This window comes from Manacus vitellinus, unplaced genomic scaffold (assembly GCF_001715985.3).
Source record: "Manacus vitellinus isolate BGI_N305 unplaced genomic scaffold, ASM171598v3 scaffold_32_pilon, whole genome shotgun sequence".
Classification (NCBI taxonomy): domain Eukaryota; kingdom Metazoa; phylum Chordata; class Aves; order Passeriformes; family Pipridae; genus Manacus; species Manacus vitellinus.
Genome location: NW_021940460.1, coordinates 2,900,806 through 2,921,385, shown reverse-complemented (window position 1 = coordinate 2,921,385; position 20,580 = coordinate 2,900,806). Strand labels below are relative to the sequence as shown.

Below are 20,580 nucleotides of genomic sequence, written 5' to 3'. Positions count from 1 at the left end.
CCTTCCAGCCCGGAGCGTGCTCACCGAGCAGGGAACGAGTCACCAGCCCCCGGTGTTGTGGAGCAGAGTTGAGGCTCCCTGGATCAGCTCCATGTGGGTGGTGCACAGCTGGAAGGAGGTTTGGGAGCGATGCTGCAGCAGGGCTGTGCTCCCTGCTCAGAGCTCAGCTCGCCGTGGGAAGCTGGTTTAGCAAGGACATGCTGGCAGCTCTGAGTAGGAGTTGGGTGGCAGGAGAGGCAAACACGCAATAGCAAAGCTGCCTGGGGGCCAGGGCTGGGTGAATCTGGGCTGGAATGTGCCTGGAGAGCCAGCCCCCCTTCTGGGGGCCTCTGGGCATAGGAAGCCTGAGGACTTTTAAGAAAATCTCTAGTGGGAGGGAGCGGGATGTGTGGGACAGCAGAGACCCTGCCCAGAGGCACTGTGGGTTTAGATGGGATATTGGGAAGAAATTCATCCCTGTGAGGGTGGTGAGGCCCTGGCACAGGTTGCCCAGAGAAGCTGTGGCTGCCTCTGGATTCCTGGAAGTGTCCAAGACCAGGCTGGATGGGGCTTGGAGCAGCCTGGGCTAGTGGAAGGTGTCCCTGCCCATGGCAGGAGGTGGAATGAGATGAGCTTTAATGTCTCATCCGACCCAAACCATTCCATGATTTTGTGATTCTGTGACCCCAGGCTGTCTCACCTGAGCTTCACCAAGTGAGCTGGCTGCAAGATGTCCAGGAAATCAGAAACTACTGTTATGGAGGAGACACAAAGGGAAAACCAGTGGTGCAAGCACCACACATCCAGGCATCGGAGGGACCAAGCAACTGGACATTCCCCATGTAGAGTGGGAAAAGTGCCACAAATCTAGACCAGAAGATAAACAAAGCAAGGGCAGCTCCTCCAAAGGTTTTCATGGCCAGAGGCAGGCAGATGTTCAGGCAGCATCTGCATAAGGAGGGAGTGAAGCAGGAAAATGCAGGTTTAACCTGGGACTGCTCCAACTGCATTTCATCTCCTAAAACCACTGCCTGAAAAGGGTCTTTGCAATGGATGGAACGACTGGGCTGAAAAAGAAACCTTGTGTGATTCATCATCTGCATGACAGGCCTTGCTCTAGCACTTCAGAGGAGCAACAATATTAAATAATTGATATTTAATGACATTGAATTCCAGCCAGGACTGAAAGCTGCAGATTCTAAAAAGGAAAAGCTCTGAGGACCCATGAAACCATGTTGACCATCACCTGCAGCCTAAAGAACAAGGTCAAACCCCCCAGGGCAATAAACTGGGCAAGAATGTGTGATATTTCATTAAGAAACATGATAATAAAAAAAGGCATTGCCTGTGCCTTTTGCTCCTGCGGCTAATCCAGGGACCGTTCTTCTCCTGTCTTTCATGGACAAACTGGAGAGGAGTGACTGCAGCCTCACTGCTCAGCTCTCCCAGGGCTTCCCTGCAACCACAGCAGAGGCAGCCAAAGGTTTTCCCACAGCCTCTGCACTGTCCCTGCCCCAGCACATGGAAAAGACAAACATCCCACATCCCACATGGGATCATGGCACCAGGACCCTCTGTACTGGTGCTGCAGAGACCAGCTCCTTTTGGAATTGGTTTATAGAGACCAACCACAGCTGCTTTGGGCTTCTCCAAGGTCTGATCCAGCAAAGAGTTCCCTTCCTAATGCCTGTTAACCTCTCCTGTATCTCATCAGTATAAATTATGGCCTTTTGCAGTTGGGGGAAAGTTGATTTGCTCACAACTGGTTCATCCTGACTTGCCAGGAGAGAGGTTCCTAAAATGTAACCCCAGTGAAAGGAGTGCAGTGACTGTCCTGCAGGGATGGATGTGGCTCCCAAACCAAGCTGTGTTCAGGTTCCTGCTGCAGGAAAACGTCTGACACAACCCTGCACTCCCAAACCCACCCAGAATGTCTATGGACAAGGGAGTGTGTGAGTTCACAAACCACTAAAAAGCTTTATTTTAAGTCACTGACAGCAATTTTCAAAGACTTTCACAGAACCACAGAATCATTTTCGTTGGAAAAGACCTCCAGGATCATCGAGTCCAACCTGTGACCAATCCCCACTTTGTCAACCAGCCCAGAGCACTGAGTGCCACCTCCTGTTGTCCCTTGGACACCCACAGGGATGGGGACTCCACCACCTCCCTGACAACCCTTTCCATGAAGAAATTTTCCCAATATCCATCCTAAACCTCCCCTGGTGCAGCTTGAGGCCATTTCTTCTCATCCTGTCCCTTGTTCCTTGGGAGCAGAGCCTGTCCCCACCCCCGGCTCCCCTCTCCTGTCAGGGAGTTGGAGGGAGCAAAGATCTGTGATCTGGGGCTTCCAAGAGCTGGTGAGTGTCTCTGATGGGAAAAGCCAAGGGCACAAAGCAATAACAAAAACTGTGCCATTCCCAATTCACCACGGAGAGATCGTGAGCTCAGGTCTGACACAACATTTAGGCTCCAAAGCCACAGACACCAAAATCCTCAGCTGTAATTTTGCTCTGTTGCAAACATCCCCAGCACCTGGATCCACCCCACTTCCATTTCAAAAGCAGGCAGCTCTTGCCTCACCTGCAAGGTGTTTTCTGAAACTCCAGCTCTAACATAGTTCCCAGTTCCCAGACTAAGTGTGTCCATTCCCAGTTAACTCCCTTTTGCCCCTGGGTCTTTGCACCTTTTCCACAATCTGGCTTAAGTGAAGCTGAGATAGGGAGAGGAGGGACTTGCTCATACCCTGAGCTTTCATCACTCAGCTTTAATGACTCTCCTACTCTCCAACTCTGCTCAGCCACACATTGGCCAGAAGAGAGAGGAGGAGGAGGCAGGGAAAGGGATCTAATCTGATGGGAAAAGGCAAAGAAAATTGTCTTGTTCACCATAAGCAAACGAAGGCTCAAAACAAAATGTCCCTGGGAGAAGGTGCTGAGCGGGATGGACTCAGGATGGACATCCAGCTTTGAGCTGCAACAGCTGTAGGTGGGAAAGAAAGTGAATGAGAGGCCCTGACAGAGCCAGGAGGGAGAACTGAACTTCCAAAACCTTTGGCAGAGGCTGAGAAGGACAAACAATCCCACCCCAGCTCCTGCAGGATGAATCCCCCACCTCAGCAGCTCCATCAGCCCGGGCAGGGACGTGCCGGGCATCCCATGGCACGGCCCCCCTCCTGCTGTACCAGCATTTCATGGCTTTGATCAGGCAGTTTGATCAAGTTGATAAACCAGATCAAAGTGCCCAGATTTCATCTTAAAAATTGGCTCCCTGTGCTTTGTACACACAGAGGGATTGTGGGGGGCTTTGAGCCACTTCCTCCCCCACAGGGGAGTTGCTGAAGTCAGCAGGTAATGAGTGAGACTTTCTCTGTCCCTGAGGGGCTGAGCAGACACAGGTGGGTGTTATTTGACAACTGAGTGGGGAAAACCAAAGCTGGAGAGCCCAGGACACCCCCCATGCAGTCGGGCACCCCACACCCATCACCGTTGACTCCCTCGTAGCTCCGGCACCAGGAGCTCACCCAGGAGACAGAGGGGGCTTCTGCCCACTCCAGGGCATGGCTGGTGCCTTTTGCTTTCCAAACGTGCCCTGGGTGGTGTTTCCCAGCTTACACCACCCTCAGCCCCTCCACCCTGACCGGCAGCAGTTGGTCTCCATCCCTCTTCTTCCTCTCCAAGGTTCTCACAGAGACTCCTCCCATTTTGGGAATGATAAGGAGGAATTGTTGCCAAGTATTTGTTGGAACTGCCTCCTGCCCCGGCCCTTCCATAGTTCCATGTCACACAGGAGGTGGGTCAGAGATTTCTGCAAGAAATTCTTTCTTTCATTAGCAAAACACAGGTTCTGGAGCTGCCTTTTCCCAACATTCCCATATAAATCCTACCACCATCCTCCACTCACCTGTGGCTGCTACACCTCTTACAAAGTGCAAGGAACATTCTGGCCTCAGCCCAAAACTGCGGTTTATTGAGCAATAACAGGAATATAACAGGCTACAGAGGGAGGAGAAAGTGGGTTTTATCCCCTTCAGGAAAAGATATTGAGAGGACAAAGCTGGAGCGAAACCAGAGTAGCTTTTACTTTCTTGCATGTTTAGATTGTTCTTATCTTTGCCAGGACACATCCCACCTGCTCCACGGCCCAGGGATAAGTCACTCTGGCACGTGCCAAGCTGCAGGAATAATTTGTCACAGATTTCTGTCTTAATGCCTTGGGTATTCTGGACTAAGGGCACAAAAATGATGAGAAAACAGCTCTCTCCACGTGGACAATTCCTTAATTCCATATCGGAGCAAAACCTGACACGGGGCATTTTAGACAAGCCTGGTTTGGGGTGAAGGACAGCTGCTTCTGCTTCCATCAGGGGCACCCTGACATCAGGAGATTTTCTCTGGAAACTGAAGGATGTCTTATTTTAAACAAAACAAAAAAAAATGGAGAGCAAGAATCAGCTGCCATTCCAATGACCTGGATATTTCTGGTGGGGGTTGCAAAATTTGAAAGAAGGGTCCAAACCACGTGCTGGTAAAACAGTGTGTGGTTCTGTGGACCAAAGCAGCAGCTGGTGAGATTTGGAATCAGCCTCTGGAGAACTCATTTCACTTGGTTGTGTGATATTGAGTGATTTCCCAGATCTGGGATACCTCCTCATGAAGTTTTTTCTTGCTGGGCTCCATCCCACTGGAAAGGCTTCGTGCAAACTAAGTTGAATAAATGACAGCAACAGTGCAGGCAGCAAAAGCACAAAGCCAGTAAAAAATAATAACAAATCCCAGCATCTTCCCAAGTCCAGACTTCTGGGGAATCCTCAGTGTTCAGCATTTAAAGTCACCAGAATCTTCTTCTAGAGGAGATAAAAAGCAGTGTGTTAACAGAGAAGGACCTGCCATAGCTGTGGATTCATTTCCACGGGTTAAGCTGGAAAAGAAGGATTGATAACTGGAATTATGAGAGCGTGACAGGGCCTGACTGTCAGCAAAGGAAGGATGATGTTCTGTTAGGAAAAGGCATGGCACTGGAGCAGTCTGCCTTTCCCAGGGGACAGCCACTCTTCCCTACATCTACTTCCCAGGGTCTTCAGAGAATTTGGAAGGAAAGCATTAAAGATCAAGATTTTACAAATCCTGAAGGCAGAGGGAAATAATAGAAATACAGGCAAGAGCTATACAAGCAGAAATCAAATTCCAAGATCTCTTCCATAGAGTGGGAATCTCTGTTCCAATGAAGAGCTGCTTTTGGCCTGACCAGGATGTGCTGACAGACAGCACAGAGCTGTGCTACAGAGAGGCCAAGCAGCTGGACAGACAGACAGACCAGCCTTCCCAATTTGGACATTGCTTTCCATGCAGAAAAACATGGGAATCACAGCAAAGACCTAAACTGGAACGTCTTCTAGTCAGAAAAAAATCACACAATCCCAAATGGGTCAGGCTGGAAAGCATCACAGAGGGTCACTGGTGCCACCTCCCTGCTCAGGCAGGGCCAGCCCAGAGCACAGGGCACAGGATTGTGTCCAGAGGGCTCTGGAATCTCCCCAGGGAGGAGACTCCAGCCCCTCCCTGGGCAGCCTGTTCAGAGCTGGGGCACTGCCCAGGGAAGAAGTTCTTCCTCCTGTCCAGCTGGAGCTTCCTGGGCATCAGTTCCTGCCCGTTCCTGCTGTGCCATTGCTGGGCCCCCCGAGCAGAGCCTGCTCCATCCTCTGCCCCCTCCCTGCAGCCCCTGACACATGGTGGGAGGGCCCCTCTCAGGGTCTGCTCTGGAGGCTGAACAGCCCCAGCTCCCTCAGCCTTTGCTCAGAATCCCAGAACAGGGCACTTGGCTTGGTCTTGCACTGCCAGGGCTGGAAAATCTGCACTTTGGAGGAGCCACTCCCAGTGCACCTGATAAAATGGAGAGCCCAAACACATCCCAGGGATGTACCTGGCACATGTCCCGGGGGTGTACCTGGCACACAGGCCCAGAGCCCCATCAGGCAGCTCTGGTTGAAGCCCCTGGCTCTGGTTCTCCCCCGCGCCTGCAGGCAGGAGCTCTGGGAAGCTCTTACCTTGCTCCTTGGTGCACGGCGACTTCCATGGTCTGAGGTCCAGCTTTGGGATCTGCCTGCAGCTCACAAAGTACTCGGGGTACCTGTTAGCCCTGAAGATGTGCCTTGAAACTTTAGTGATGCCGGTGTTGTCACAAATTATTCGTGACAGGGAGATTTTGGCCAGTGCACGGCGTTGCTGAGGCGTGAAAACCCCGGGGTTCTCCCACCAAAACCTGCAGGAGAAACAAGGACACACAACAGATTTTTGCCTTCTGGCTTCTTCACGTTCAGGACTCCCACATTAACACCAATAACACAGTTCTGTTGCCAAGAACAAATTCAAATTTCTGTTATTTAAATCAAGAGCCCTGACTCACCAGCTGGATAATTTAATTTGCCTTTTTTTTTTTTTTTTTTTGTCCATGGACTTATAATAAAGCTGCAATTGAATTAATTGCCCTGTGTTCCCTCAGATGAGGCACAGGCTCCTCTTTCAAATAGGAAAGGCTGCACAGACCCTGGTTACAGCCACATGATTGCTGTGCTGGAACCAGCCACGTAATTACCCATTTTAAAAAAAAAAAAGCATTTGTTTCCTACCATAAGAAGAGGATTTCTAGATGTGCAATGGACTGTTTGCCTCTAAGCTCCCAGTACTGGGGTCTGAGCTCATCCTAAGCCTTTCTAGGCAGAACTGCTTCCCAGAAACAGGGGTTGTGATGCCATTTTCAGGCAATATTGCTGGCAGGTACAGGGATCTTGCTTCAGAAATGCAGCTTAAAATGGGGCACTGCTGCACCTGATGCCCCTGAGCAGCCTCAAGGAGGAAGAGGAATTCAGGGATGCTCAAAGCTCAATGCTGCTGAAGGGATTTTGGATGACAAGGAAACTCCAACTCATATCTTGGTGCAAGCAAAGACCAAACCCTGCTACACGTTAGATCATGGAGTTCCAGCTCAGAAAGGAGAAACAGTGAGAAATCACCTCCAAGACCCCTGAGAAGTACAGAAGACACTGAGATGGACAAAAATGTGTATTGCAAGCTCAGAATTTGGGAGGTGAGCAGGTGTTTGAGTTTTACAGGCACAGCAGGGAGGGGACAGGGATGCTGCCAGTGCTGGGGGAGCAGCTTGGGCTGAGCTGGGACCCAACCAAGAGGGAACATTTCACCTCTTCTACTCCCTAAAAAGCCTGGAAGTGTGTCAGTCCTTCAGCACCATCCCTTGGTCTGCAGGTGAATTTTCAAAGCTCCTCAAAGCAGGAACCACCACCTCAGCAGATGCTAAGCAGTTGCTTCCAGCGCAATAAGTTTGGACCTGACAGATCTTGCTCCAATTGGATGAAGTCAATCCACCCAGATCCTGGTTTTCCCACCTTTAGAGCTGTACCTGTTTCTCTTGCTAAGGTTTTTGTTATGTTCCCCTTCCTGCTGGAGGGAGCTGCTGGTTGAACACACAGTAACACCTTGAGAGCACCGATCTGAGGGAGGAAAAGGGCTCCAACATTCCCACATGGAGAAGGGCAACCCAGTTTGCACAAGTAATGACTTGTGAACAGGCTGAGAGTGAAAACACTCGGCTGGGAAGGGATCTCAGCCCAGGATCTCAACCATTAGACGGGGCATATCACCAGAAAGGGAAAGAAATGTTTGGAATAGTGAAAAGAAGAGCAATAAACAGCTGGGAGTTTCCAAATCTGCCTAAGGAAATCTCCATAAACTCCAGCCTCTCTGTCCTTTGGGGTTGGGATTACCAGCTCCCCCTCTTACCTGTCCCCATCTCGGATGTTCCTGAACTGGGTGCCAATGAGACAAGCCATGAGAGGCCCAACTCTGCCTCCCTCCACAAAGGGCTCTGCAAGGGCCCCAATCCAGATGTCAATGTTATTGGGGGTCCCATAGAGCTGTAGGAACTTCCTGGCCAGATCCCGATTCCTCAACACTCGACCAAGGGACTTCACTCCAGAAGGCTCTGAGAGCCCACAGAATCTTCTCCAGGAGTTGTAACCTGCGAGTGGTTGGGCATCAGAGACAGATCAGTAACGTGTTACCACCACCTTATCCTCTCTTTCCCAAAGCTGGGACACAGGGAGGGCCCCAAAATGTTTAAAGCATTTTTTTTATGTTTCTGCTAATGCCATTGACTTCCCATTCCTCCAGAGCCAGTTCCTCCTGCCTGGCCTTTCAATGCTGTTTTGGGAGGGCCATGACTTTGCAGGTGATCTTTGCTGGTGGGAAATGTTCCACCACCTTCCAGTCACATTCTGTTCCACTCAGCAGGGATGCAGCTGATGTTGCCTTCAACCTGGACAAGATGCTGATGGTCCCTCTTTCTGGACAACAGGACAGTGGCCAAGTGCTTCCCCACAGCTGGTCCCTGTATAGTCACAGGGACAAGCCATCCCACACCACGCAGCCCAAGTTACTTCAGCCATCAGTTAGTCCAGCTTCAGCCAGCTGGACTAATTTTTCCTGTACTGCAAACAGCCAAAAATCCACTGGGCCACAACTGGTGCATAATTCTGCTTCTTGGTGGACAAAAAACCTCTGCTGTGAGCACAGAATGGTTTGAGTTGGAAGCCAAAACGTTAAAGCCTGTCTTGTTCCACCCCCTGCCATGGGCAGGGACACCTTCCACTAGCCCAGGTTCCAACCTGGCCTTGGACACTTCCAGGGATGGGGCAGCCACAGCTTCTCTGGGCAACCTGTGCCAGGGCCTCCCCACCTGAACAGGGAACAATTCCTTCCTAATATTCCTTCCTAATATGCCTGGATGACACCACTATCAAATAATTCCAGGAGACTGAGAATTTTCTTCATCCAAAAATCAATTAGGAAGGTTGTTTTGACCTTGCTGTGCCATCACCACCTTCGTGGTTGACTAATACCAGTACAGTGGAACTCAGGGTGCCTGAGACCCAAAGCTAACCACACATTCACCAATTCAGAAACTCACTAATTCACAAATATATGTGAATTCCACTATGGCAGGTCTGGAGTCAGAGTTAGAAACTCAGGATTTGTGGTTCAGAAGAGGTCCTGCACAATGATGTTCCTACTTAAAGCATGGAAAAATCACAGCCTTCTCTTTCAACCAAGGCAGAGCAATCCTGTGACCTGGCCATGCCCCTGGGTGTGCTGCAAAGCCTCCGACTGGGCTTCAAACCTGTGGATCCAGCTCACTTTTCATCACAGTTCCAAAGGATTTACTGACACAGCAGCTCCAGGCACTTACATCAGACTAATAACAGTGTTGGGCAACGACCCACCAGGAGCCAGCTGTGGAGTCCCACCAACAATCTCTTTCTCAAGAGCATCTTGCAATGCCATTACACTGGTTCTGCCCCTTGCGGAGCCCTGAGAGTGGTTCTGACATGTCTTTTGTTCTGGGACACGGTCTTTGTAGAGAAATTACCATGAGGTTTTTCTCACATATTGGAATCTGCTCTTCCAGTCACATGGGGCTGGGCTGGACCACTACAGATGCTTGGAGAGAAGCCACGGGGGACTTCTGGCCCTAATTCCACTCCTGCAAACTTGTTGCTGAAATACCTTCACCAACTTTTCTATTTGAAAAATACAAGTCAGTCACCGAACAGCAAACTTTGCTCTGTGCAATGCCCCGTGTTCTGCCTCACACGTCTCCTCCAGCTTCATCCAGGCTCTGCCTGCATCGCCCAACCTCCCCCCACTTACCCGTGGTCATCCAGAAACAAGGAAAAGGTTTGGGAAAGAGCATCAGGGAATCACAGACTATCCTGAGTTGGAAGGCACCCACAAGGATCAGGTAATTTCAGTCAGTCATGGGCTGGAGATGTTTCTCAGTGCCCGAGCAGAAGCGCCTGATTTCCAGTTCCTCGGGCAGCCCTGCTCCCACAGCAGCTCACCTGGCAGGCCGTGGTCTCTGCTCCGCTGCATGTTGAGCGCGGCCAGATCGAAGCCAATCCTCTCCACCTGCTCAAAGAGCCGGTCCCGGAGCTCGTCCACCACCATCTGCTGCTGCGTCATCAGCTTGGCCTGGCTGGCCATCAGGTTCCGCAGGTAGGGATCGATCCCACCTGGAATGGTGACACAGGGACGTGTGAGCAGTGCGGGGAGACCGGCGGGTGTGCGACAGGCTCGAGAGAGCTGAGCACGGCTTGTATTTAATTATGAGCTTCTGCTACGTGAGAATCAATTTTCCTGCCCTCAAAGAATTAGAAAGTGCTTTGAATAATGTTCTTGGAGGCGACAGCAATTAAGGGATCAAACCACGAGCTCCGTAACGTGATGGGCTGCACTTGACTGCAGGGGAACAGCTCTGTTGGGAAAACTCTGGCTGGTTGAAGAGGTCATTTAATACAAAATACACTTAATACAAAGTGCTTTTAAATTTGGCTGAAGCAGGAGCTCATCCAGAGAGGGCGGAAAAGGCTGAGCGGGATAAACTCACTGCAAGAAAGGCTTTACCTTCTTGAAGGATCCTCCAGACGGCAAAGAAGGAGGTTCCAAGTCGAATTTCTGGTGTTATGGGCTTGTAACTCTCATTCAGGCGACCCACAGTGGGGGGAATTGAAGCGTGGGCAAAGCGAAAGGCCAGGGTGAAGACGTTGGATATCCGAGGATCCACAAACTCGTTGTAGCCCCGGTAAGGAGGAATCAGATGCTGGAACCTGCATCCCAACAGGAGAGGCAGGTAGTCCCTGTAGGTTATGATCTAGGGGGAAACAAGGAGAGGATGAACCATCAGTGTCTTGGCTGTCAGGTTCTGAAGAAGCAAAGTTGTCGTTCGTGTTGTCAAACGACAGGAGCTGTCATGTGGAGCTGCTCTGATGGGATGGATGGACCACCCCAGGGCCAACCCGCCTTTCACCTCGCCACACCTTCACCCAGCTGCTCTGGCAGCCCAGTGGGGATCCTCCCTGCCACTGTGGAGGGACATTTTTGTTTCTCCACAAAACCTCTTCTGCAGTTGTCCATGTGCAGCTCCAGACACGGACACGGGCACTGCAGGGCACTGCCCACGCTCCTGCTTTCTCTGGCCAGGCATGGAGGGATCTCCACACCCTCTAACACTGAGGAGCTTTGCATGAACATGCAGGGAGCTGGGTGAAAACACCCCAGCATGGACACCCCAGGACCACCAGGGAGCACGGACACTGCTCGTGCCTGATCCACACACACCCTCTTACCTACCCCCTGATGCTCAGCACTCCGGTGTCCCCAGACACGGCCTCTGTTCCTCAATGCTTTGATAGGTCAGAGCAAGATAATAATTGGTTGGACTTAATGATCTCAGAGGTCTTTTCCAACCTAATTGATTCTGAGAATGCCAAACCCTCCCAGATATTGTCTCCCATCAGCCAGGCAGAACTGCACCCTGAGATGGCAAAGATAACGTTGGCAGCGTTGGCACATGGGATGACACCACCCATGGGCAGCCCTGAGAGCCCTCCCATAGCAGAGGATTCCAACCCTGCCCTCATGTCTCTCTGAGATATTGAGGAAGTGCCACAATATAATTAAAAAAAGTAAAAAAAAAAATAATTCTGTGTCAGGAGAAGAAAATAGATTAATTTTCTGAAAACCATTGATGTCAACACAGTGATGGAGATGATGCCTTTAGGACAACCCTTTGAGTCTCTCCACATTGCCTTACCTAACATGTTTATCCAAAAATACTATAATATTTAAATTGACAGTTAAAAAAAACTTAAACATTTTGATATTCCTGGTTTTTATTGCTTGTTAAGCCAGCTCAGAAGACAAGTTTCCAACTAGGTCTGACTAAGCACTGCCTTTGGGAACTCCATGTCTCCTTCTCATAAGAACCAGCCTTTTGTGTTGCCTGTGAAACCTCATCTGGCTTTGAAGCTGGTCCTGCTCCAAACTAGAGGCTGCACAAGAGACCTTGAGAGGTCCTTCCCAAGCACAGAAATGTTTTTGTGACCCTCAGGTCTCGTTCAGGGTGAAGTCTGGGGTGCAGCACAGTTCCAAGGGGCTCTTTGCCCCAGAGGACAGAGGAACACCATGGCAGGCTGCACCCACCAGCACGTGGGGCTTCTTCATAGGATCCCAGAATGGTTTGGGTTGGAAGGAACTTGAAATATCATCTCATTCCAGCCCCCTGCCATGGTCAGGGAACCATTGAGAGGAGGAGACTGCCAACCCAGAGGAATTTTAATCCAAATTTCCAGTACCATTTTTATCAGGTACCAAACACTGGTTAGAAAAACTTTTCCTCTCACTTCTCTGCCTGTTGCTCGAACAAAAAAGTGCAGTTAGAAACCACCAAGCAATTTTTGAATTTAACAGCAAAGGGACATCCCAGATCTGGGGGGGACCCCTCTGTGCTTGTTACTTCAGGGATGTCTGTGTGATTTTGCTTTGGTTGAAAGGGGCTGGTGGAAAGAATTTGGGCCTTTGCACCCCAAAAACCTCACACCCTTTGGCCACCCCATCCCAACAGAGCCTCTCACGTTAATGCTGTGAGACTGCAGGCAGAGCCAGGCTGTGTGAGATGGTACCTGGATCATGGCTCCCAGGATCTTCCGTGCCTCCTGGTAGAGGGTCTCATCATTCCAGTGGGGATTGAGCCTCTTCAGCTGCCTGGCCAGGCGGTTGTGCTCCCGCAGGAAGAGCGTGTGCATGCAGGCCAGCTCCAGCATCTCGCTGGCTCTGGTGTCACCTAGGAGGGTCACAGCTGAGTGGCAGTGCCCTGTGCCTGGCTGCTTCCCACTGGAATGGGAATATCCCACCGGGAAGTGTGCACAGAGCAATTTTTAGATGTGTGGAGACCTGCGCTGCGGAGAAAACGGGGGAGAAACACAGAGGAGGAGGAGGAGAAGGAAAGCGAGGTCAGAGCGCCCAGGATTGGGCAGCACCAGGGAAAAGCCAAATTTCTGCTGAGGCAGCAAAAGCCAAGATGCCACCGTGGTTGGGCTCAGCATCGCAGAGAGATGGGGAAGGTTTGTTTCAATTAAGGGCTGTAGCATTTACTTGAGGAGTTAAATACAAGTAGGTGTTATCCAGGCTGCCATGTCAGAGAGACATTTGGTCTCACAGTCAAGAGAGAAATGTAAGATGGGCAGAGGGAAGCCAGGAGGGCTCTGAAAGTCAGAAGGTCTCCTTCAAACCGGCTGAAACTGTGGCCAAAGCAAGATGACAGTCCCAAACAAGCTCCCTGGGGAGGAAAAGCGAAAGCTAAATGAGTCACAACTTGAAGGAAGAAATTACAAACAGCACCACAATGAAACATCAAATCCTTCTTCAAACATCTGGGGCAGGAAACCCAAGAGCAAGCAGGTGATGGGAGGATAAAGAAGCACTCAGAGAAAAGCAAATATGTTGCATTCAGTGCCCCTGTCCCATAGTAAATAGAGGGATTTACTCCTGCTCCCAGCACAGAGCCCTTTTCATCCACTGTCAAAGGCTCCCTGTGAGGGGTTGCGGAAGGACAAACAAAAGCAGCTCTGTGAGATTTCCATGAGCAGAATTCACCCAGCCAGGGCTTCCAACAGAGCTCCAGGAGGCAACGCTGAGCCCTGGTAGGCAACAGCACATGTGAAATCCCCCCAGTTCTCAGGGACCGGAAAAGTCCCAAATAAGACACTGAATTTTCAAAGACACTTCTGAACCAGCCATGAATGCATTGATGGGAATGTTCCAGCTATGGAACAGGAACTGCCCCTGCAGTCTAGAGGGCTGGAAAGTACCTGATATTTCCACCTTGGAAAGTATCTGATATTCCTGCTCTGCTCCTCACTGGGCATCTGCCTTTGGCCACAGGTCCCACATGGTCTTCACCAAGGGGAGCAGGTGAAGACATGGAACAGATGGGACAGACATAGAGGTGTGAGAGGCTGGAGGGAGCACAAAACACCAAAAACTTCACAGGAGGAGCTGGAGGATGGCATCAAGCAGAGGTGTCCCACCGGTCCCACCACCAGGTCCTGATGGTATCCAAGGACCTTGGGGATGCTGCACAGAGGATCTTGGACAAGATATACAGGGGGCCACGGGAATAGAAAGCAGCTCCACAGCTGATGAGATCTGTTGTGCTCTCAAGTTTTCTCCAGCAGTGCCAGAGCTGCTCAGCCTGGCAGAGCCAGCAGAGCCAGGAGGTCCTGCTTCCAAAAGAAAAAGACCAGGGAGCGAGACACTAATCCACAAATTGTGTGAGAAATGTCCCTGTTGGGGTTCCCCAGGCTTGGATCCTCACCAGCTGGGCCAGGGAAAAGGGAGCAATGCCCAGGTTCTGAGGGGTCACTTCTGTCTCTGTGAGCTGGGGATAGGAGAAGATGGCAAAGGGCAGCAGGTGGGAAGGGGGTGGTGGCTGTGCAGTGATGTGGCTGGAAGGGGGACACAGATCTGGGAGGCTGTTTGGGTTTGGGAGGCTGTGCCCAGGACCAAAGGAGTTCTTTTTGTTGAAGAAGTGGTCAAGGGGATACCAAAATCATGACAAAGGTTAAATGAAGCCAGAGCCTGTCCTGATGGACTGTCCTGGCTCCCAGTGCACCCCCAGCCTTCTCAGTGGTGACATCTTAGAAGGTCACCATGGTCTGGAGTTGGCCTCATTCTCATTCCATCTGGGATCTCAGCTCCTCTCACAGTGCAGCAGGAACTCTGATGTGCAGCAACACAAGCAAATGCTTCCAGGAGCTGACTCAGCCCAGCACCCACACATCTGTCCCCATCCTGCAGGAATAGAGATGGCCATGGAATGACAAATATGGACAAACCATTGCCTCCAGGCTGGGCTGCCACTCTGTGCCTGTTTGGCTCCACCATGGCACTGGTTCCCAGGGCACTCTGGACCCTTCTTTGGAGCACAAATGGGACAGATTCACTCCAGGCCTATCATCACAAAGAAGACTTGGAGGTGGTGAAGACCTTTCTCCTGCCTAGCACAACCTGTCTCAGCCTTTCATGACTTGCTACACTCCGTTTCCTCCTTCAATAAGAAAAACATTAAAGAAAATAGGAAGAAGAAGAAAAAGAAGGAGAGGGAAAGGGAGAAGAGGAAGGGAGAAGAGGAAGGGAGAAGAGGAAGGGAGAAGAGGAAGGGAAAAGAGGAAGGGAAAGAGGAAGGGAAAGAGGAAGGGAAAGAGGAAGGGAAAGAGGAAGGGAAAGAGGAAGGGAAAGAGGAAGGGAAAGAGGAAGGGAAAGAGGAGAGAAGAAAAACCTGAAGAACCGACCGTAGCCAGTGGAATTGTTCGCTCTGGTTTTCAGGTCAAGGGTGAAAACACCCAATTTACCTGCAAAAAAGCAAGGGATTCGAGCTGCCCCACTGGCCTTGAGACAGGGCTCCTTCCTCATGGGCCCAAAGGGCATGTAGGCCCTGCCCCTGTCGGTGAAGTTCTGGTTCACAGCCAGCAGGCCCAGCCCGCGGCTCCGGTCCCGCAGCCGCCTGGCCACGGCCACCTCGCTGCCGTACACCACACTGCCATCCAGGAACGAGGTGAGGGCATTGACCTGCTCCCGGACCCCCCTGCCCGGGGTACAGGCAGGGGCAGAGCGGAAGAAAGGCAGGCAATCCCTCCTGTTGGTGATTCGGGGGTCGTTGGGTGGGATCTGAGGGAAGAGAACGGGAGAATCCGTCAGCAGGAGCCGCGGGGTGAGGCACGGCTGTGGCAGAGTCACCTCACAGGTAGGGTGGAGATCAGTCATAAAGCCTGATATGGAGGGTCAGGTGGACAGCAGAGGTGCTCCTTTAGGAGTCCAAGTCCCAAACAGCCTGGAGACACCTAGATTTCCATACAGTCCTATGGATTCCTAAAGTTTTTCCCTATAACTTATATATATTGGATTGAATCACAGAATAGGTTGGGTTGGAAGGGACCCGCAAGGATCATCGAGTCCAACCCTCATCCCTGCACAGGCCCATCCCCAGAAGTCCTGAGAGTATCTCTGTGACTGTGCCTGACACCCAGGGACAGCACAGAGGGTGTTCCAACCCCCTTGGCCAGCTCTGGGAGGATGTTCCCCCATGGCCAAGGACTGGGAGAGCCACTACCATCTCCTGCTTGGAAGATTCCCTCTCCCTGTCTCCACCATCTCCTGGTTGGAAGGCAGATGCCCTCTCCCTGTGTCCCCTGGAAGAAGGAGGCTGGCTGTACCTGGATGGGGAAGCAAGGAGGCCTCTTGGCACAGCTGGTGTCACAGTCTATCTCACCACGAAAGCTGAACCTGGCTGGGGTTTCTGGGCTGAAATCCAGGTCGTGGTCAATGAACTGCCCCCACTGCATGAACATGAGGGACCTGCGCTGGTCCAGCCGGAGCCGCTCGGGCGGGAAGCGAACAATCTCGTTGGACACCCGCCGGACCTGCAGGGATGGAGGACACGTGTGTGGGGAAATGACCTGGACAAAGGGGTGCACCAGGTCGTGGGGTGGTCAGTGAAATTCCACAAGGCATTTCTGGTGCTTCACAGACAAAAAACCACCCAAATCTGTCGGCGCTGGAAGGTGTCACCGAGTGTCCCTTCACTGAGCACTGCACTGGTCTGGCTCTAGGAGGGGTTCTGAGCCTCTAGGCCCAGACTATCCCCTGATGGACTTAAGGAAGGAGCTAAGCAAGCCTGACAAAGGGAGACAAAACAGATTGTAAAAGACATTTCTGAAATAGAAGTGTGGAAAAAATAGTCACTGAGAATTTCTTAAATTATTCCAAGGCTGCCTTCCCTTCTTATCTTTTCCCCACCCATCACAATTCCCACACCAGTTCTTCCTTCATTTATTACTGCACAAAAGTGGGCACTGTGCTGTGCCCTGGAGGAGGGTTAGGAAGTACAGTGGACACGTGAGCACGAGGCACAACTCAGAAAGTCAGGGAGCTCCTCATTAGTGCCCTTGTTGCATCAAATCCAAGTGACCAGAAGGCACATCACAATGTCCCTGCTCCCACTCAGGTGTCACCAGAGCCACACACCCAGATCACCCACCCAGGGACCCCCCCACAGAATTTCTGGCCAGATATTTTTAATTCTGGGGGTTCCTTTGCTCGCTTTGTCCTCTGGTACGTTGCTTTTCAGGAGACGACCTGCTGCCACAAACCAAATCAAAAAACAGGTGAGTGAAATAATTTGGCTTAAGTGCACTCAATTTAAAAGAACACATTGCATGATTCTTTCTTCATCTCGTTGCTTCTACATAATCAGGTTGATTTTCCTTTGCTTTTCCTGAAGGCTAGAGAGCCCTTCTGATGGATCCCCCTGGATGTTCTCATCGGATCACTCTGCAGCTGGTGAATCCAAGTTCCTCCTCCAATCCCCCAGTCCAGCTGGTGGGTGAACACTTTGCCGCCTGTGACCTGCCCAAGAACTGACAATCCCCAGGCCCTGACTGTGCATTCTCAGGTGACTGTTACAAACATTACCAGGGGAAGAGGGAATCCATAGAAGCGCCTTCCCTCTGTCCACCCAGGGGGGATGGACACGCCGTCCTCGTACTGTGCTGGCAGCCACCTGGCCAGGGCTCTGTTGGAGGCTCCTAGGGATGGGTGCCTCCTGCCAGAGGGAGTGGAAGAAGAGCAAACAATTAACGTCATCAGGATCATGGCAGAGCCAAGATGGATGTGGAGAGACGTGGACCTTGGAATGGGACCGGACAACGATCCGGGAGCTGCTGCACCAATAAACCTCAGGATTAATAATGATAACAACAGTAATCATAGAATTGTTTAGGTATGAAAAGACCTTTAACAATCCATCCCAAGCCTCAGTTTCTCCCAGGCAAGAACTCAGGTGACCGTTGGTGTCATGTGGCCTGAAGAAGAGCCCTCAACGTCAGACCAGGGGTGGAAACTAAAGTTGGAGGCTTAATGCCAGGGAAAAGGGCCAGAGGCTTCTGAATGGCATTCCCAGTGACCTTGAATAGAAACTGGGGGATTTGGATTGGGAGTGTTCCTGTGCTGTTTGGTTCTTTCGAAGGCCATCACTGAATGGTAATTACTGGATGGCGACTCCACCACTTGGGCTGCCCCTTCCAATGTCTGACAACTCTTTCCATGAAGAAATTCCTCCTGATGTCCAACCTGAACTTCTCCTGGCTCAACCTGAGGCCATTTCCTCGTGCCCTGTTGCCCCCCAGCCCTCCAGCTCAGCCCCTCACCTGTTGTTGCACTCGCCGGTGATCGTTCGGTAGCGGGAAGAGGCACAATTTATTTTCTTATCCTGCTGGTCACATCCACTGGCCTTGAAAATCATCCCCAGCTGAGCTGGAGTCAGCAAATCTGCCAGGGAACAAGGGGGAACAAGCCCTCAGGAACACACTGGCCCAGGCTCAGGGAAAGGTTTTCCTTCTTGTACCCTTGGGATGGTTTCTTGTCACAGCATCGCCTGTACGACCACAACGTGCTGTTGTTTAAGACCTTCCTGCTCAAAGAGGTGCTGAGGAGCAACAAAGCTGCTTTTCCTGGCTTGGAAAGCATCAAACCCAGCAAAGCTGTGGTCGAATCTCATTTATAATTACACATGAGGCCTGGGCAGCAGCAGAATGATTTTCTAGCATTATATTTTCCTTCCTTTCCTCTCCCTTTTTTCTTTCCACCATAAAATGCAAACAGCTCCAGCCACCCCAGGGGATGTTACAAGTTTTTCCCCCTGGAAGCATCACCAGTGAGTGCCACCACTGCTCTGAGCTTGGAGAAGAACCATCCCATGGCTGGGCACACCAGGAGACTTTGCCTTTGTGTTTCCACCGTGGAGATTTCCCCTTGCATGGGAGCTCAGTGGCTGAGTTCAGCCAGCAAAGCCTTAATCACAGAATCCCAGAATGGTTTGGGTTGGAAGGGATCTTAAAGCTCATCTTCATCTCAGCCCCTGCCCTGGGCAGGGACACCTTCCACTAGCCCAGGTTGCTCCAAGTCCCGTCCAACCTGACCTTGGACACTTGCAGGGGTGGGGCAGCCACAGCTGCTCTGGGCAAACTGTGCCAGGGCCTCCCCACCCTCACAGGGAACAATTTATTCCTAACATCTTATCTAAATCTCTCCTTTTTTAGTTTAAAATTTAATTCCTCCTTGTCCTGTCACTGTCTACCAGTGTAAAAAGTCTCTCTCCCTCTTTCATAAGCCCCCTTTAGGCCCTGGAAGGGGCTCTCAGGTTTCCCTGGAGCCTTCTCTTCTCCAGGTGAACACCCCCAGCTCTCCCAGCCTGGTTCCAGAGCAGAGATGCTCCTTCTCTGCTATTGCTGCTCAAACGAGTCCTGAGTCCCTCACAGGTTTCCTGGTCACTGCTGCCACCAACAGTTTGGGTCGCAGAATGGTTTAAGGAGCCTCTGGGCTTGCAGCTGAGAGGTGGCAACCAGCTGGCCTGGCAGGTCTCTGGAGCATCATTCCTGGATGGAGAGGCTGGAACTGAGCACCACCAGCCCTGCCATCTTCTTCCAGCTCACCCCATCCTGGAGCAATGCTGGGACACCCCAGGATGTGTGTCCTGGCCTGCCAGTGCTTTACTGGAATGCTGGGGAAGTGCCCAAGGCCAGGTTGGATAGGGCTTGGTGGAAGGTGTCCCTGCCCATGGCAGGGGTTGGAACCAGATGATCTTTAAGATCCCTTCCAACCCAAACCATTCCATGCTCTCCATGAGTTCACCTTTTATGGCAGGAGCCCTCCCTGTATCTCCCTGAGCTGTTTCTCTTTCTGCCTCTAAGCTGCCTCCTGCTCTCAGCAGACTGGCCTGGCCAGGGAGCCACGATTCCACCTCAGGGAGGATATTGTTCCTCAGACACAGCTGAAATGTCCTCTCACATCTCCCCATTCTCCATTTGGACCTTCTCCAGCATCCTGTCCCTGGTGCAGCACAGTCTGGCAGTGACTTTAGTGCTGGCTGAAGCCTGGCAGAAGAATTGCCTTCCTTGATGTTGAACTACTTCGAGTCACATCTCTGGCTTTGCTCATTCCCAGCTCAAGAAGAAGAATAATATCTACCAAAGTCCTTCAAGCTTTGATCTGTTGGTCCATGAACGTCTATATTGCAGAAAGGGCCAGGGATGTGCCCCAAAACACTTTCATTAACTGACAAACCCCTAAACCATTTTTTTTTAAATAGAAAGAGAGCACAGAAAAAGAACTCAGCTTTGCCTCTCTGCAGCCACGTGGGAGAGGTTTGAGTCATGGTCCATCACAGCCTCCTTTCCTTCCCTCCTCCCAGGCTCCACAAAGCCCCAGTGGCCAAGCCCGGTGTCTTCCTCCTCTGCCTTCCTCCCAGCACAGGGAGATCCCCACCTGTGACATTGAAGTCCCCCCTCACAGCCCATCTCAGCTTCTCCTTGAGGAGGCTCAGGGTGGTCTGCACATAATCTGCCGCCCGCACGGCCGCCCGGGTCCCCTCCACGGGCTGCTTGAAGTATCTCAGGAGCTCTGCCGGGCTCAAGGCATCGTCCTGCAGGTGCTGCTTGATGCTGCAAGGGAGAAGAAAACAGAACCTGACCTGGGGCAAGGCCAGGAGTGCTGCAGGTTCCACATCTGAGCTTTCCTGGTGTGTCCCTGCTCTGAACTGCAAAGGCAAAGTCACTGGGAGAGGCCAGGGCTGCTCCCAGCACCCCTGGCAGAGGAGCAGAGGGAGCTGCAGGAAGGGAATCTCTCAAATTGCCCA

General features: G+C 51.5%; 1 protein-coding gene across 1 annotated transcript in view; it reads right to left on the bottom strand.

Moving 5' to 3' along the window:
• Nucleotides 1-4,665: 4,665 nt before the first annotated feature.
• The window catches only part of LOC103759496 (eosinophil peroxidase), an 18,947-nt gene continuing 3,032 nt past the window's right edge, over nucleotides 4,666-20,580 (bottom strand). Inside the window, exons 4-14 of the mRNA XM_029961239.1 lie at nucleotides 20,211-20,386; nucleotides 18,095-18,215; nucleotides 17,361-17,490; nucleotides 16,103-16,309; nucleotides 15,242-15,557; nucleotides 12,512-12,672; nucleotides 10,455-10,701; nucleotides 9,893-10,063; nucleotides 7,776-8,013; nucleotides 6,026-6,240; nucleotides 4,666-4,825 (exon numbers count right to left, since the gene is read on the bottom strand). Of these exons, the coding sequence (XP_029817099.1) occupies nucleotides 4,797-4,825; nucleotides 6,026-6,240; nucleotides 7,776-8,013; nucleotides 9,893-10,063; nucleotides 10,455-10,701; nucleotides 12,512-12,672; nucleotides 15,242-15,557; nucleotides 16,103-16,309; nucleotides 17,361-17,490; nucleotides 18,095-18,215; nucleotides 20,211-20,386 (2,011 nt within the window). The 3' untranslated portion in view covers nucleotides 4,666-4,796. The remainder of the gene's footprint in view (nucleotides 4,826-6,025; nucleotides 6,241-7,775; nucleotides 8,014-9,892; nucleotides 10,064-10,454; nucleotides 10,702-12,511; nucleotides 12,673-15,241; nucleotides 15,558-16,102; nucleotides 16,310-17,360; nucleotides 17,491-18,094; nucleotides 18,216-20,210; nucleotides 20,387-20,580) is intronic.